The sequence below is a fragment of the Phalangium opilio genome, unplaced genomic scaffold (assembly GCF_054372755.1).
Source record: "Phalangium opilio isolate 3A_F unplaced genomic scaffold, DU_Popi_V2 ptg000056l_1, whole genome shotgun sequence".
NCBI lineage: Eukaryota > Metazoa > Arthropoda > Arachnida > Opiliones > Phalangiidae > Phalangium > Phalangium opilio.
In genome coordinates this window covers 3,231,894-3,248,073 of record NW_028324175.1, presented here as the reverse complement: position 1 = coordinate 3,248,073, position 16,180 = coordinate 3,231,894, and the positions used below count along the sequence as shown (strand labels likewise).

At 34.0% G+C, this 16,180-nt stretch overlaps 1 protein-coding gene across 2 annotated transcripts; it reads left to right on the top strand.

Moving 5' to 3' along the window:
- The first annotated feature begins 6,634 nt into the window (after window positions 1-6,634).
- On the top strand, window positions 6,635-15,895 carry LOC149667953 (uncharacterized). Of its 2 annotated transcripts, none has more exons than XM_089840946.1 (14): window positions 6,635-7,029; window positions 11,123-11,325; window positions 11,753-11,953; window positions 12,164-12,217; window positions 12,524-12,601; window positions 12,662-12,748; window positions 12,898-12,963; window positions 13,636-13,674; window positions 13,733-13,798; window positions 13,869-13,910; window positions 13,963-14,013; window positions 14,823-15,061; window positions 15,468-15,627; window positions 15,691-15,895. In XM_089840946.1, the coding sequence occupies exons 2-14, from the start codon at window positions 11,127-11,129 to the stop codon at window positions 15,837-15,839; spliced, it is 1,431 nt and encodes a 476-aa protein (XP_089697072.1). In that variant the 5' UTR covers window positions 6,635-7,029; window positions 11,123-11,126; the 3' UTR covers window positions 15,840-15,895. The 2 variants fall into 2 exon arrangements, with proteins under 2 accessions (XP_089697072.1, XP_089697073.1); XM_089840947.1 differs by having other exon boundaries at window positions 6,637-7,029; window positions 13,972-14,013.
- The last annotated feature ends 285 nt before the right edge of the window (window positions 15,896-16,180 follow it).

The following is a 16,180-nucleotide window of genomic DNA, read 5'->3' as shown; positions in this document are numbered from 1 at the left end:
ACTTCGCGGTTTCGAACCTGTGGCCTTCCGGGAGTGAGGCGGATGCGATAACCGCTACACTAAAGATATGTTATTATTTTTAATCGAAAGAACAGGGTCAAGTAATTAAGCAATACGTGAACAAACAAACCCCTCCATAGAAAATGCATTAGACTATACTTTGCAGGCTCGTAACTCTGTTTCTACTGGAGATACGGGGATGTCCTTTGAGTATGTTATAGTCCAATTTGTCCCCCATCTAACCATACTAAAAACATTGAGCTACGACAAACAGTAGTCGAGTAATTAAGCTAATCGTAAACAAACAAACCCCTCCATAGGAAATGCATTAGACTATACTTTGCAGGCCCATAACTCTGTGTCTACTAGAGATACGGGGATGTCCTTAGGATATGTTATAGTCCAAATTGTCCCCCATCTAACCATACTAAAAACTTTGGGCTACGACAAACAGGGGCCGAGTACTTAAGCAAAACGTAACGAAACAAACCCCCTCCATAGGAAATGCATTAGACTATAGTTTGCAGGCTCGTAACTCTGTTTCTATTGGAGATACGGGGATGTCCTTTGAGTATGTTATAGTCCAATTTGTCCCCCATCTAACCATACTAAAGACATTGAGCTACGACAAACAGGGGCCGAGTAATTAAGCTAAACGTAAACAAACAACCCGTCCATAGCAAATGCATTAGACTATATTTTGCAGGCCCATAACTCTGTGTCTACTAGAGATACGGGGATGTCCTTAGGATATGTTATAGTCCAAATTGTCCCCCATCTAACCATACTAAAAACATTGAGCTAGGACAAACAGGGTCCGAGATATTAAGCAAAATGTTCGTCAACTTTTGTATCGTCTCTCTTATTTTTATTATGTTACTTATGATTTTTGCACTAAACTTTGGAGGCTCATAACTCTTGTTCTACAAGAGATACTGGGATCTCCTTTGGATATGTTATAGTACTCTTTGCTCCCCATACAAGGATACTTTAAACTTGAGGCTACCGCAATATCGTCGTCAACTTATTTTTTGTCTCACTTATTGTTAGAAGGTTACTTTTGATTTTTGAAAATAAACTTTGCAGGCTCGTAAAAAATGCATTAGACTATACTTTGCAGGCTCCTAACTCTGTTTCTACTGGAGATACGGGGATGTCCTTAGGATATGTTATAGTCCAAATTGTCCCCCATCTAACCATACTAAAAACTTTGGGCTACGACAAACAGCCCACATAACACACATTGTCTAGAAGATATCCATGAAGGGTCCAGATATCCCTAGTTCATCCAAACCTAAAATCGTATACCCAAGGATGTCTTATGGAGTAAGAAAACGGAAGAAACTTTTTTGCCAGTATTTGACGTCTGTATGATATCCCATGGTTTAAAAGAAAAGGCCGAAAAGTTGGTACTTTTCTGGATGTGATCTGGTTATCCCATGGTTTAGGCTGTTCTGGATATTAGCTAATTAAGAGCTAGTAATTAAGAAAACCTAGGAAAAGTAGTTTTTATAAGGGGAAATTTTATAATCTAGTGTTTTTATTCGATATTGAGCGGTGTAGAGAAAAATAACGTTCCACAAACTTTTGTCTCTTGTTTGATCTTATTTGGAACAAATATTGAATATACAAGTCGGATAGACCAATAGGTGCTACAAGGTACTTCCGGTTTTCCACTGACGTGTTACGGAATATTAAGCATAGTTTGATCTCGAATTTACACCTATAATATACAGGAAAATCTTTCATCATGGTGTATAGCAGTGTAATATATTTCAATTAGTTCAACGATAAATTAGGCCAAAAATATCAATGATGTTAAAATGTAAATTTCTAACTTTATATATCTCTTAATAAGTAAAGAAAAGTATCATAATGCTTGAATCTAAATAATATCTACTAGGTGTCACTGCTTTTGCAAAAACCGAAATTATAGTTTTCTTGAAAAATTTAAAGTGGTACAGTAAAAGACGTGGTATATTTTAATTAAAGTTAGTTCTGTCAGTATTTTCTGAAAACTCAAAATTATTACTTAGCAAAGTAAGTTTTAATTACAGTTTATTTTTAATTTACTCTTCATATTTAAAATGACAAATCAGATGGCGCTTGCCGCTTTGTAAAGCTAGGTTAACTTCAGGGGAGTTAAGTTAGGCACGATGAAACCTTGAACCCTCATACCTCTAACGTTGCCTCTGTACCCCCACCTACGGCACCGTAGTCCTCCCAGTATCCTTAGCGTTTAAGCAGGGTCGTACGGTACGAAATCGTAAAGGACGCCCTCTGTCTTAAAAATATAAGCTAGTTCTCATACAAATACAATGGCGCTGCGTGGCAGCACTTAACAATGGTGCGAGGTACCGTGGGAGATTTACAGTGTCACAGGTTGCTCGTCATCATTTCCAACACATCTTACTTTATTTTATCTTTTGATGAAATAGGCAAACGTAAGATCAAGGATGCCATATTGGGCAGGATAGCAACCAATTGGGCTCTAAAATGTTGGCTGGAAATAAAAGAGTTGGCTTAAAACTGAGCTTTTCGGCGGTTACATTTTTGCCCTTAATTGTTGGCTTGTTTTAGGTCTGGGTAGTCTAGATCTTATTCAGTTTTTGGGCTTTATTGCGAAATATCGATTGGCGGGTTTTTTCGGACTTCTTTCCAATTTTATTTTGGAGGGTTGAAGGTTTTAATCTGGCATATCTGCCTAAGATGTGCTTACTTAAGTAATTTCTGAAATTTTTTGTGAAACTATATCTCAATTTAAAATTTTTTTATCATTTTTCTGCTACTAGAATAAATGTTTGCTAAATTTTGAAAAGAGTTGAAGCATTGAATTATATTCAACCAGTTTAGTCGATCATTAATTTACACCTTTTCTGAAATGCTCAATTAAGCAATGTTTAACAACAGATCTAGCTGAACTATGATTGAAGTTGTTTAACCACAGATTTAGCTGAAATATGATTGAAGTTGTTTAACCACAGATATAGCTGAACTATGATTGAAGTTATTAATATAATATACGCCCGATTTTCATGCTTCATACATTTAGGAGTGATCTTAATCGGAAATAATGCTCCCCTAAATCATATTATATGACTTATGAATAAATTGTTTTTGTAAACTAAACAGGTATTCAAAGTTTTCAGACTAGGAGGATTCATACCATTTACACAAGGAGGGCGGGCTATCGACTCCACCACGGAGTCTGCCCTCCTTGTGTAAATGGTATGAATCCTCCTAGTCTGAAAACTATGCATAACGAGTCGTCAAATATAACATCAAATTAACAGTATCCATTTAAATATAGCCACACAATCGATCACCATGATGAATTTTTGAATTGGGACATCCATAATATTTGAAAATTTTTCAAAAGTTTTATAAAAAAACTAGCAACCTTTAATTTTCGAATAAATTAAAACTTAAGGGTTTACAAATATTATGTAGGACAGCTGATTTTGAAAAGGTGGAAAAATTTACCCTCCTTTCCTCTCCTCTCCCCCCCCCACCAGAACTAACACATCTAAAAGCAGCTCAGGAGACTGGATTTCGCTTATTCTAGGAATCGTACAAAGGGCATCAAGGACATTGAGGAGAGAATTTTCGAGGGGGTTATTATGGGGAGGACTGTCCGATGTCCGATAACGATTTTAACCCCACCAAGCCCGTTTCTATAGAAAACTCAAAAGGCTCCCTTTTTCTGTAAAAACCGAGAGGCAATTTAGTCTCATCGATTCAGATTTCTCCAATGGAGGTTAGTAAGGCTGATTTTGAACTACAATTTAGAATGATGTGCCCCTCGTTTAGAACCTTGAAACTAGGCTTAGCAACCACCAACAACACTGAAAAATATTTTTAGGACTTAGTGGTATACTCTTTAAGTTATTTTCTTGATTTGCACTTAAAGTACTGGTGCATATGGTTCAAATTTCCGCGACCATCAAAATTAGTGATTTAAAAAGAGTCAATCCACAAAGTGGATCAATGTTGTAACGAGTCTTTACAGCTAATTTAAGAGCACTATTTTACCGAATATTATTTGCAATTGTTCCATAGTACTTGAAGAGCTGCAGTCTTAACCCACAAAAAACCAATAAATAAATAAAATAAAAATCAAAACACGTCAAATTAGTTTTCGTTGTATTCTACAATATACACTATTATTTGAATACGCCTTGTGTTTCAGACTCCTTAGCATCTTGGGAAGATGATATATCTTTAAATTTTGCAAAGCCTAGCTTTAGAAGCGGGGTTTGATGAGGTTTTTCCAAAATTTATTAAAGAGCTGGTGGATTCGGACAGTCCTAGCAATGCTCGTTTGTGATCGCCCCCTTACATGGCTCAATAGTTTGATTCCAAAGTCTTTCTAGAACCTAGTTCAATTTAACGGTCACAATTGTTGATTCAGGCACGCAAAAATATTTCTAACCATTTTTATAATAGTTTTCTAACAATTTTTATAATAGTTTTTTTAACATTTTTTATAAACGGTTTTCAAACAAAATTTATAAAAGTTTTTCAAACTAATTTTACAAAAGTTTTTCAAACAACATTTATAAGTTTTTCAAACTAATTTTATAAAAGATTTTCAAACAACATTCCCCAAACCCTTTTTGGAACCTAGGCCTATCGTACTTCATCTCCCTCCAGCTAAAAGGTACATTAAAGGACTAGTACCAAGAGATCATGTTCTGGCTTTACTTGGAAGCGTGCAAAAATATAGGTGAGTTGGCACGATCTAGAACCTTTTCAATGTCACTTGGCCTTTAAATCGTTACCTGTCAAATATTCTCCCGACACTGGAATATGTGTCGTTCTATCTCCTCCCTCCTGAAAATGGACCAAGCCTTATTTTTCGCTCTATTTAATGATGTGGTTCTTATTTGGAATGTGATGTACCAGATAAGTAGTAGTGGAGCCTCTAGGTGGGGTCGAAGTATTTTCAAAATTAATTTTCAACTTTCTGGGTGGTTGATTGATATAAGGGCCAAGCAGTGAGCTTATATATTAGCCGTTATCAAGTAAAGGAATATATAAAATCATTAGAAAATAACACCGGCAGCTGAGGGTAAAGTTCGGAAAAGAGTCGGAATTAATGAATCTTCCACCCGATATCTAAAATTTGTGTATATTTGAATATTTATAAACAAGGCTGAAGATATAATAGGAATGAATTAACACAAAACCCACGACAAAACCATCGTTCTTATATTCCATTTTGAGTAAAGATAAAATAACACGAAACACATAGATAATCTAGAGTTTTAATCTCTCACGCGGGCATTCAAAAAAGCGTAAGGGATTTCGTGATATTCCCTAAATTTTTCTCTTTCATTCGACTTCCGTTTAAATTTTGGACTCGGACCTCTCACCGGCCACTATCTTAATGTGTAGCGAGCTTGTGGCGACGTTATTATGGACTTGACAATCTAGTTTTCTTCAACGGAATAGGGAAAGTAGGGTTAAGGTTTTAAAATAATACAACAGGTTATTATTAATCTATAAATGCTATTGCAACGAAGTTTTAATAAGTATAACTTCTGTAGGACAAGGATTTTTCCGCGAGCAATCACTGACCGTTTATCAAAGTCAATTTCAAATGGAAGGCCACTGATTGGTTAGGGGAAAATCTCCTTAATCGAAAAATTGAACGCATCCAAAACCGTTTTGCGAAATGGTGTTAGGCTAAACGATTTAAAATCACAAATTTCAACAAAATTATAAATTGACAAGAAAGTTTTTGGCGAAATGCTATTGTTTGTAGCAGTTGAATGATATAAAATCCCGTTATAATATTTTTTTACCCTCCTTAACGGATTTCGGAAGTTCCTACAGAGTTAATAGAACGTTAGAGTCAAGAGTTTTAAAACTTATTCAAACTGAATTAAAATATGGTCTGAGAGCACTGCGCATAATTAAAAAATATACATATAATCACTAATAATTTAACAATCTCGGTTTGCTTGTTATTAGTAATCAAGATTGATTGTCAAGCGTATATTATATTTGTGCAGGATGAAACTGTTAACGCTTTTTTTAACTTTTCTTGTCAAATTCCGAGTTTTTTTTCTTTCGTTAGGTCAAGTTAATATGGGGTAAAACAAAGACATTCTCCCGGAGAGATATAATTTATGAATGCAAGATTTTGTAGAAATATAACACACTAAAAAATCAGAACCAACTGAAATGCTTAGCAAAACAATTTAAAATAAAAATATTCAGAGGTACACCTCACCAAATTATATTACATTTGTGGAATTTCACCAATCATACTATATTGATTTTTCCTTTAATATATTGTTTCATATTGGTCCTTTGAGTGCCATGTGTACTTTTTTAGTTGCTAAATTTTCTTGTTTCACAAGAAAGTATTTATGTTTAGTCATACTGAATGTGGTCGAATAGGGAGAGGGCAAAGCCATTCTTGCCACGTCATAGGCTTATATCTCTTACCTCGATTCAATCCCCCTAACGGGGGAAATTCAGTATCGTGCCTACAAACGCTCCCCTAAGTAGAGGTATAAAATGACGTCGGATGTTCTTTCCCTCCCTGTCAAACGCCCTCTCCCTATTGGATTTTCGTGAAGTTTTACAGTTTCTCACTCTCTACAGTCTAGAACGATGAACAAGGTAGGGAACGTAACTTTAACCCTCCCCTCACTATACAAATACATCGGGGGAGAAGCTTTACAATCACAGTTCCACGAATGTCCCTTCTACATTGCTTATTGAATCCTACCGAAAAGAAACGGTCCCATATCTTTAGTGACGTCTTAGTATTTTGCGCGCCAAAACTTACACGGCGCGGTGGTAATCCGCGTTTCATAGGTCATAGCTATTCGCGAGGAACTCGGACGCGGCGGAAAATAGACAGACAGGCTGCTGGACTTCGTATTTCTGTGTTTGAATTTTTGGATTCAAGAGGTTAGGTCAGTTATTGCAAACTAGATCGTCACTAATAAGTTGCCTACAACCAGTGCCTTTTTCTTTGGATTTATTGTTGTTCATAACTGGAGACTACTCAAGGTAAGGTAATTTTTATATATAACTAAATAATTTATTGGTCAACCTTCATTATAAATTTAATTTAGCATATAATAATTAAAGAGAAAAAATAGTAATGGTAAAGGTGCTTGTCGCATAGAAAGGATCTGAAAATCTTGAACAATTGTATTTGTAATTCCACAACTAGATTGTAGAACATCCTTTCTCCACCCGCTTTACGTTTTGGTTAGAAACATTCAGAAAGTACAACTAATTATATTAAAAATTTACCAAAACATTTTTGTGTAGAATTGTAAAATATCAACCGTTCACGCTAATAATGCATGATTATTAATAATGCTTTTGAAGTGCAAATTAATGCGATTTTATCAAGGATAATATAGTTAATTGGAGAATGAAATGCACAGAGGTGTCGGTTCTATTTAGTTCCAAGTTTTAAACCCGTTTTCATAAAAACGTCTTCGATTTTATAATAAACCAAAATATTCCATTATGTTATATTAGTGATTTCGATGTTATTTTATCAGGGATAAGTGAGGTCAGATAGATTGGAAATGATGATGGCGCACCGCGGCACCGTAACTCTCCAGGTGCACCTCGCGCACGCCCCCACCGTAGGCGATTGTTAAGCGGCCCCGTAGCTCCATTGTATTTGCATGAGAACTAGCTTCTATTTTTAGAAAGAGAGAGCGTCCTTTACAAGTTCGTACTGAACGACTCTACCTAACCGTTGAGGATACTGGGAGAATTACCGTGCAGTAGGTGGGAGTACAGAGGCAACGTTGAGGTATGGGGGTTCCACTCCATTCCTCTCTCCTTGAAGATTTTATCAACGTGAATAAAAAAATGGTCTGACCATTTCATTCTCCCTTTAAGTAGTTTCAAGTTTTGAAAGGAGTACATAGTTTATGGCAGAAAACCGGCTTTTCATGGGAAGATGTACCTTTTCTAAGGCTGGATTCTATCGATAGTTCGATACTATATAGGGAGCTAACAGTTCTGACCCTGAAACGTCACACCCTTCTATCCCTTACTGGAGTTTCATCCCCCCTAACGGTTGGAAACAGTATTCTACGCGCAAAAATGCCAACCAGAGAGGGGCTGAGTGACGTCAGACTATCTCTTCCCCCTAGCCAGTTGTTAGCTCCCTATTCCCAAGAAACGGTTATGTCTGGGTTATATAAAGTACGCGAGGTCCTATTGTGAAACAACTAGTTTTACACAAAAACAATACTGCGTGTTGCATTTTTTTAGTAGAGGAAATGGAATTTTTTTGTCGGGAAGTTTCTCGGAGAAATGTTTGAGAATTGAAAATTCAATATTTTTATATTCTTTTAAAAAATGTTCAATAATTTTGCCCTGTTTCATTTCCAACTTCTGTTCACTTATACCTTACGTACATGGTTTCAGGTTTATGCAAAAAGGTGTTAAAAATGCCTAAACGTTCTTACAAAAGCTTATCTACAATATCATCGAGGCATAAATCCCGGTTGATCAAAAATGCTCTCAACTCCAATTCCTTTGCTGATTCGGTGCTCATGTATAATGATGATGTATTAGGAAGTTCTAAATCAAATGATATAGTTTTGGCGGATGAAACGCGGGAATTTCCTAGAACTGAACATTTTTCTCGAAATGAAAATTTCGAACCATATCCGCGTCAGCCTGTTCAGCCTGAAATAATAAATGGGTGTAAATTCAATTCTGATAATGATAGTGAATCGGATACCATTTCGGACTCTTCAGATAACGAAGAAATAAGGAACCTCCCTTATGAAGGCAATCTAGAAACCAGTGAAGTTCCAGAAAGCTTTAAATATGAGCTAGCATTGTGGGCCATCGAAAATAAAGTGGACAAAACTATCGTTAACAAGTTGCTTGCTGTTTTAAGAAAACATAATTGTCATACGAGCCTTCCATCTGATTCTAGAACGCTTCTCAAAACACCCAGATTTGCAGCAGTTAGAACTGTTGAACCTGGTGAATACTATCATTTTGGGTTAGGAAACGCTATTCGGTCAGAAATCGATAAATGGGCTCGATGTTTTGATATAGCGATTCCAAATAATTTGAAGTTACTATTCAATATAGACGGAATTCCATTGACAAAAAGTTCTAGCAATCAGTTCTGGCCTATATTAGGTTCTTTATCATATTCATTGAAAGAATCTAAGCCATTCATTATTGGAATATATTGTGGAGTTAAAAAACCAGCTTGCCCCAATGAGTTTTTGAAAGACTTTGTTGGAGAAGTTATGGAATTACTTCGTGATGGAATCAAAGTCAACAATGGTTTAAAAACGTTAGAAATTGTTGGATTTATTTGTGACGCTCCGGCTCGAGCGTACATAACACAGATAAAATATCACTCTGGTTATTATGGGTGCGGAAAATGTTCTTATAAAGGCGAGTATATAATGGGGCGAGTGGCGTATCCTGGAGGGTTTAATCGTCCTTTGAGGTCTGATGAAGATTTCACAAATAAACTTACACCCGAACATCACACAGGGACTTCTATATTGCAAAACATTCCAGGACTGAAAATGGTTACTCATTTCCCATTTGAATATATGCATTTAGTTATTTTAGGCGTGATGAAAAAAATTATGCAATCTTGGATTGGTTCAAAGAAAACTAGATCGAAATTCAGACTAAAAAAACGGGAAATAACAGAAATATCTAGGCAACTTGAGTCACATAAAGAGTACACTTGCTCGGAGTTTGCCCGAAAACCGAGGGGATTGGACGAACTTGATAGATGGAAGGCTACTGAATTCAGACAGTTCCTTCTCTATTCAGGTCCGTTAATCCTAAAAACGATTTTGCCAAAAAAGTATTTTCAACACTTTCTTAGCCTTCATGTGGCAATTAGAATTCTATCAGTGACAGACCAAAGAGAAGATCTTATTAACTTTGCTTCGGAGTTATTAGTTTTTTTTGTTAAAGAATTCAAGTCTTTATATGGATCACACCTAGTTAGTTATAACGTTCATGGTCTTTTACATTTATGTGGTGATGTGAATGAGTTTGGGGCTTTAAATAAGTTTAGCGCATTTCAATTTGAAAACCACCTCCAATTTTTGAAAAATTTACTGAAAAAAAACGACAAACCGTTAAAACAAATAATATATAGAATTTCCGAAAGAAATAATATTCCAGTAAATTTCTTAAAGGTTAAAAAATCTCACTCTTTGCATAATCCACATCAGAATGGTGCTTTACCGGAAGGTTTTTTCGGGGAGCAGTTCAAAAAAATTAAACTTGGTACAGAACAGTATTCTATATCCGATTCCAAAAATGACCACTGTTGCATATTAAATGATAATACGGTTGTTCAAGTTGAAAATGTAGTCCGAAGTGAATCATGCAATCTATATATTGTTGGCCGACAATTCACCAAAGTTGAAAATGTTTACCGAGAGCCGTGCGAGTCAGTTATAGTTGGTGAATATGTAGTTGAATTACTTGATCAGGAATTAAAGAAATGGCCAATAGAATTAATATCAAAAAAGGCTCAAAAATATCCAATTGTACAATCAAATGCATGGTATATAGTTGAACTTATTCATAAAGAGATTTGAAAAAAGATTGGAAAGACGCAAGCCTGCAAACCTATTATGATAATCACTATCCGGGTTTTAATTTTGGCACGTACAATGGCAGTCTTTCTCTTATCTTTTAAAACATAAACTGTTGAAATAAGATGGAAATTAGCTTTGAAGTTCTGTATTTTAAAGCTTGTACTTTTTCTCTGCAAATAGAATGTAATTTTCTCAATTTCATATAATTACAGGCTGTATTTCAGACCAAACCTACTTTAACAATAATGTTACAAAATCGTTTTGAAATAAATAGAACCTTTTAGCAGGATATTGTTTGCAATAGATCAAAAATGCAATTATATGAAAACAAGCTTCCATTAATACACAAGCATGCACTGATTAAATCGATTTGCATTAGGTCTTACGATATTTTATTTTTGTACACTATTCTACACAAAATAAACTTTTCGGAGGAATTTATTACTAGCCTTTATGAAGACAACTAATCGAAGATTGACCAAATTTTAAAAGAATTTTTTAATACTGTGATAACATCTAATTTATATTTCCAGAACTATGGATCGTGGATATTATGTTGTAGAATTTACAAAATCTAACAGTGGTGCTATAGTACCGAAGTCGTGGGTTGATTTACATGGACCCGAGAAAGAAGCCAGTTCGTGGCCAGATAAAAATGCCTCAAAACTTTCAAAGACAGGGGCTGATCCAGACGACAAGTGGCCAATTTATGAAATCAAATGCAAATATACATGTGGTAATTTTTTGTTTAATATATTAATTTTCATGGTAGTACACGTTACCATGAGTTAATCATATATTAGCTCACTAGGGACCTAATATGATTCACTCATATATTAAAGATGAGGAATATAATAAAAAGGTCCTCAACGAGTTCCAACATGGATAACTTTTATTCTAGGTTGTTTATTAGTATTTCAAGTTAATTTTTAAACCAGTATAAATATATAAAGGTGAAAGCGTACTCCAATGAAATTTTTCCAAAATATTTCTAACACTTTCATTTATCTTTGAGGGTTTGATATGTAGATGCGATTATGTTTTTGTGCTTATTGAAAAATTTCATCTTAGGTCTTCATTCCTTTGCCTTAACTGCTAACACAGAAAATGAAGAGGCGCTAATTTGTAAAATCTAATTTTTACCAATCTTTATATTCTTCCAGATACATATGAAATAGCGGATAAAAAATTGAACAGGTATTTGGAGGGAAAGGAGACAGCGAGTTCCAGCAATGAGGACATAAACAATAAAAATAGTAGGAAACCAACTAATAGTCCATTATCATCAGAGGACGAAGCGGATGAGCCTCCTTCAAAAATGCCTGTTTTCGACGCTACATTTCACAAGAACAAAAAAAATAATGGTATTGGAAGTATTTTGCATTGAAGCAAGGGGCCAGTCAGTCACGAACCATAATATATGTATCTGCTGTAATTTAGACTTCAGCAAAGAGAATAGGCGAAAGTACAAAAATGACTAAAATATCCCATAATTAATAAGCAAGGAATATGAAAATGATTAGCCCCTTTCTTTTAAGTGTATCAAATATTATCTAAACCTTTTTTAACCGCAGCTAAAATTATTAAGTCATTCTCAACTAATTCGTCAAAAAGTTCAAAAAAATCAAGTAAGAATATTTGTATTACATTGAAGATTAATTATCACAGTAGTCTAAAAAATTTTATTATGAGTCCCTTTGACTTTCGGGAACCTCTAGTATAGCATGTTAATAAAACGCTCCTATTGGCGTCGGAATAAATATGTGTGCTATCTTATATTAGATAACACAGGAGATTTTTTTTGCGATAATTAAATAATAAAAATCACAAATATAAAACATTTCATGAAATGGTTTTTAGACGTCTGTTTTATGCAAATTATTTGAAATGATTATATGAAATAAATTAAATCCTTGTTTTTTCCTATATTTTAGGTAAAAGTCCCAGAAAAACCTTGAAAAAAAGAAATTTATTTGGGTTAGAAAGATCAAAAGAATTAGTTGTAAATAATGGTATACAAATATGAATTTGTAAAATTATTGAAAGCTAACCATGTGGATTTTCTTTCAAAGACCCTTGTACTGAGTTGGAAGATTTCGATAGACCCACGTCATCATTTTTTCCAGAAGAGATTCTAGAGCCAGGCACAAGTGATGAAGGTAAGTTGTTTTATAACTTTAATTAAGTGTTCGTGGTGAATGGTATTTACTAGGAATTCAGTGAATATTTACAAAGGTTATTCTAACACGTTAAGATATATTTCTAACAAATAAACTGGTAAAATTAAAGTTTTTATATTTTCATTTAGAAATTGTAATTAAAAATAAAAATAAAATCGATGTGGGAGAAAATAACAAAACGGACGCAAATGAAGGTAAATAATCTTCGAGCTATTCTTTGAAAAACAATGCAAGGAAGAATTGGTATACTAGGCTTTGAATTCGATCCCACAAGCCAATATGGCTTTTAAAAGGAAGAGAGTTGGTTAATTTTACCGGTAAATTACCTATTTTCACATACCGTATTTTAAATTACCGCAGTAAATAGCCATAAATTACCACCGAACGGCGAAAGGAACTTAGTACCAAAAGTTTACTAATTTTCAAGTTTACTGAATAATTATTTACATTAGTGTAGCGTCTTCATAGTCACACATTGGTGGACCGTTTCATTTTATATCGAATTATGTTCAGTTACCGTTTGCCGTTATTTGAAAATTTATCCTGTAATTTACCCGCTTAATTACTTATTTTTAAGATACGGTATTTTTACATCCCTGGGCTTTTATTTCTTTGAATTTCTGATAACAATTTGGCAATTCATTGACCACCGTTAAAATCTGCTTTCCACTTGGTGAACTAGTGAACCAGATCTGTGCACACCCGTTTCATTTCTCAGTAAAAATTCCAAATAAACACCAAGTGGGATACTGCAGGCAAACCGACCTGTAACTTATAATAGCAACGAAAACTATTTAACCGTTATCGAAATTTTTAACCTAAACTGTAAATAATATTAAATAAGCGAAAATATTTGTTTTTTATAGATCCTAACTCGCTCAGTCGAGATAACGATATTTCTGCAGGTACTGTTTGTAAGCTTCTGGCGTTCTTAGTTTTATAGTATATTCTGCTTTTTACTAGGGATCATAGAAAAGTCTCCTTTTTGTACTCCTGTAAACACAAAACAAATTCGTCCTGTAACTCTAGGTGATCAAAAAGATAATTTTATTGTTTCTATAAATTCGTTAATAGAAGCAGAAACCATATTATTTTACAGATCGCTTATCTGCTGTCAGTGTTGATCGCGACAATTCCACAGGTAATGTTAAGAATTTGTAAATAACAAGAGCCAAAAATTTATATGCTGTTAGTTATTTCAGATTCAATTCAATGCAGAGATAAATTGGTCATGGTTCATAAAGGTAAATATTGGAATGAAACTAAACGTTGGCAATTTTCGTAGAGGATTAAATATGCAAAGGTTTCGAAGGGTTGAACATATAGTAAAATCTTATTAGATGGATAAGAACTTAGTTTTGAATATTTAAACAAAAAACTTTGAATGAAAATTTGAAACGATGACTCTAGCTCCATTTATTTCATATTTAAAGGGAGGGTGAAATGGAAAATTAAGTGATTTTTTATCGTTTCTTCTACTAATTGTTAGACCAATCACCATCGTGAAACATCCAAGAAATAACACCTAATGATCTTAAAACTTCAATTAATTGGAAATTTTATGGATAATTTCAAATAAGTACCTCCGACCAATCGCGTAACGCCCTGCCTTTTTATTAACCAAATTTCTGAGGCACGCTCCGTGTCTAATGAAATTTATCGGCAGATTTGAGAAAATTTGCGCACGATATGACAATCGTGGTGTGAGACATTTAGTTTGCCTTGAAAATTTTGTTAACAAAAAGGCAGGGAGTCACGCGATTCCTTGGGGGTACTTATTTAAAATTATATATAAAGTTTCAGACTAATTGTAATTTTAAAATCATTCGGTGCTAGTTGTTGGCTGTTTCAGTATGCAGATTGGTCGTATAATTAGTAGAATAATGTATAAAAAATTACTTGATTTTCCTTATCATCCTCCCTTTCATAGAGTTTATAGTTTAGCTTAAGGTCTATCTTCAGAGTTTCTTCAATATAGATCTATGGTGAAATTAAATATTCCTATTTTTCGCAAGTAAATTATGCATGAAAACGTCCTATTTGATTTTTTTAGCAACAATTAACCGGCTTGACAGAAATATGGAGTTACTAAAAATGGAAAATGCTCAAATTCTCCAAACACTTGGAACAATTTTAAGAAAATTGAATGCCAAAGATGCACCAGCAACTGAAATAAATGAACAATTTAATAATGAAACAAGGAAGAAGAGTTTTAAACTACCGTTAATCACGACAAGTGATCTTTCAGAATTAGAAGAAAAACTAACTTCAGAAAGTCACAGAGCCCAAATGGTGAGACCCATATTATTTATCTTATTTTATGATGGAGATATGAAATAAGTATTATCATGCTATAGCAATTTCCTTAAGGGATTTCTTGTGGTGTTAGATTTAAGTTGATTTAGAAAACTTCAGAGTGAAAATCCTAACTTTAATTTAGTGGTCGCAAGTGTAAATATTTAATTAAATTTAGCAGAGGCTAAGACTTATTATTCACGATCATTTGTTCAATTTGCTTGGAGGGCTTTATTATTATTTAGAAATTCTGATGAGAAAGACAAATAAAGTAGTTGCTGCATCAGAATTTCAATAAAATATATATAATTTTTTGCTTACAAATATATCAAATATATATGACAAGAGGTCATTGTCCGGGCCGTAAAATTAAAAAACAATTTAACTTATATTTTTGTTATAGGCAAATATTCTGAAACAAATTGGAGGAACTCATTTATCTGACTGCATTAAACGAATTCTTAGGATAACATTTAGTGATCGTTTGGCATCTCAGTTCTCTTGGGAAGGAAAGAAGGGAAAGAAACCACTGAAAGGGCTAAATTTAATTAATTTAATTATAGGTACATATTTTTAAAATAAGTAACATTTATTTCAGCATAATTATTTTTAATATTTTTTATTAGATGTTGCCTTAAACGATAAAACTCTGAAAGATGTTACTGAAAAAGCCATAGAACGCGAAGTTAAAGAATGGTTTAGACACGCGAAAGGTCGTGCCGACCAAAGGGATAAAAAAAACGCTGAAAAAAATAAAGAAATTGAAACATTGTAAAATTTTACTTTCAATGTGGAAATCAAAAATAATTAAAGAAAACCATTATATAATAATAGTTTTTATCATTTCATAATTTCCTATAAAAATCCTTACAGCGTCCTTGGTTAATCCATTGGATGTAAGCCTTAAATCCATGATACATCTGTATTAAATCCAACCATTATCTCGTTAAAGTGAATAGAAAGTAGATAATACGTCTATTGCTAGTTGTAAATAAGTACAAAACAAAGATTACTAAAATCCCAAGTTCATCCACGCTATATCCTAACAAACTCCAAAAATACCTCCCACGGATATAGTTTGGATGTTAGGTGGACGGACATATGGAGAGTCAGATG

What these genes read in the sequence shown, in the direction of transcription:
- LOC149667953 (XM_089840946.1), top strand. Translation starts at nt 11,127, where the DNA reads ATGGATCGTGGATATTATGTTGTAGAATTTACAAAATCTAACAGTGGT. An exon ending in ATTGGTCATGGTTCATAAAG is followed by an intron (nt 14,014 to 14,822) that starts GTAAATATTGGA and finishes TGATTTTTTTAG; the next exon opens with CAACAATTAACCGGCTTGAC. An exon ending in TTTAATTAATTTAATTATAG is followed by an intron (nt 15,628 to 15,690) that starts GTACATATTTTT and finishes ATTTTTTATTAG; the next exon opens with ATGTTGCCTTAAACGATAAA.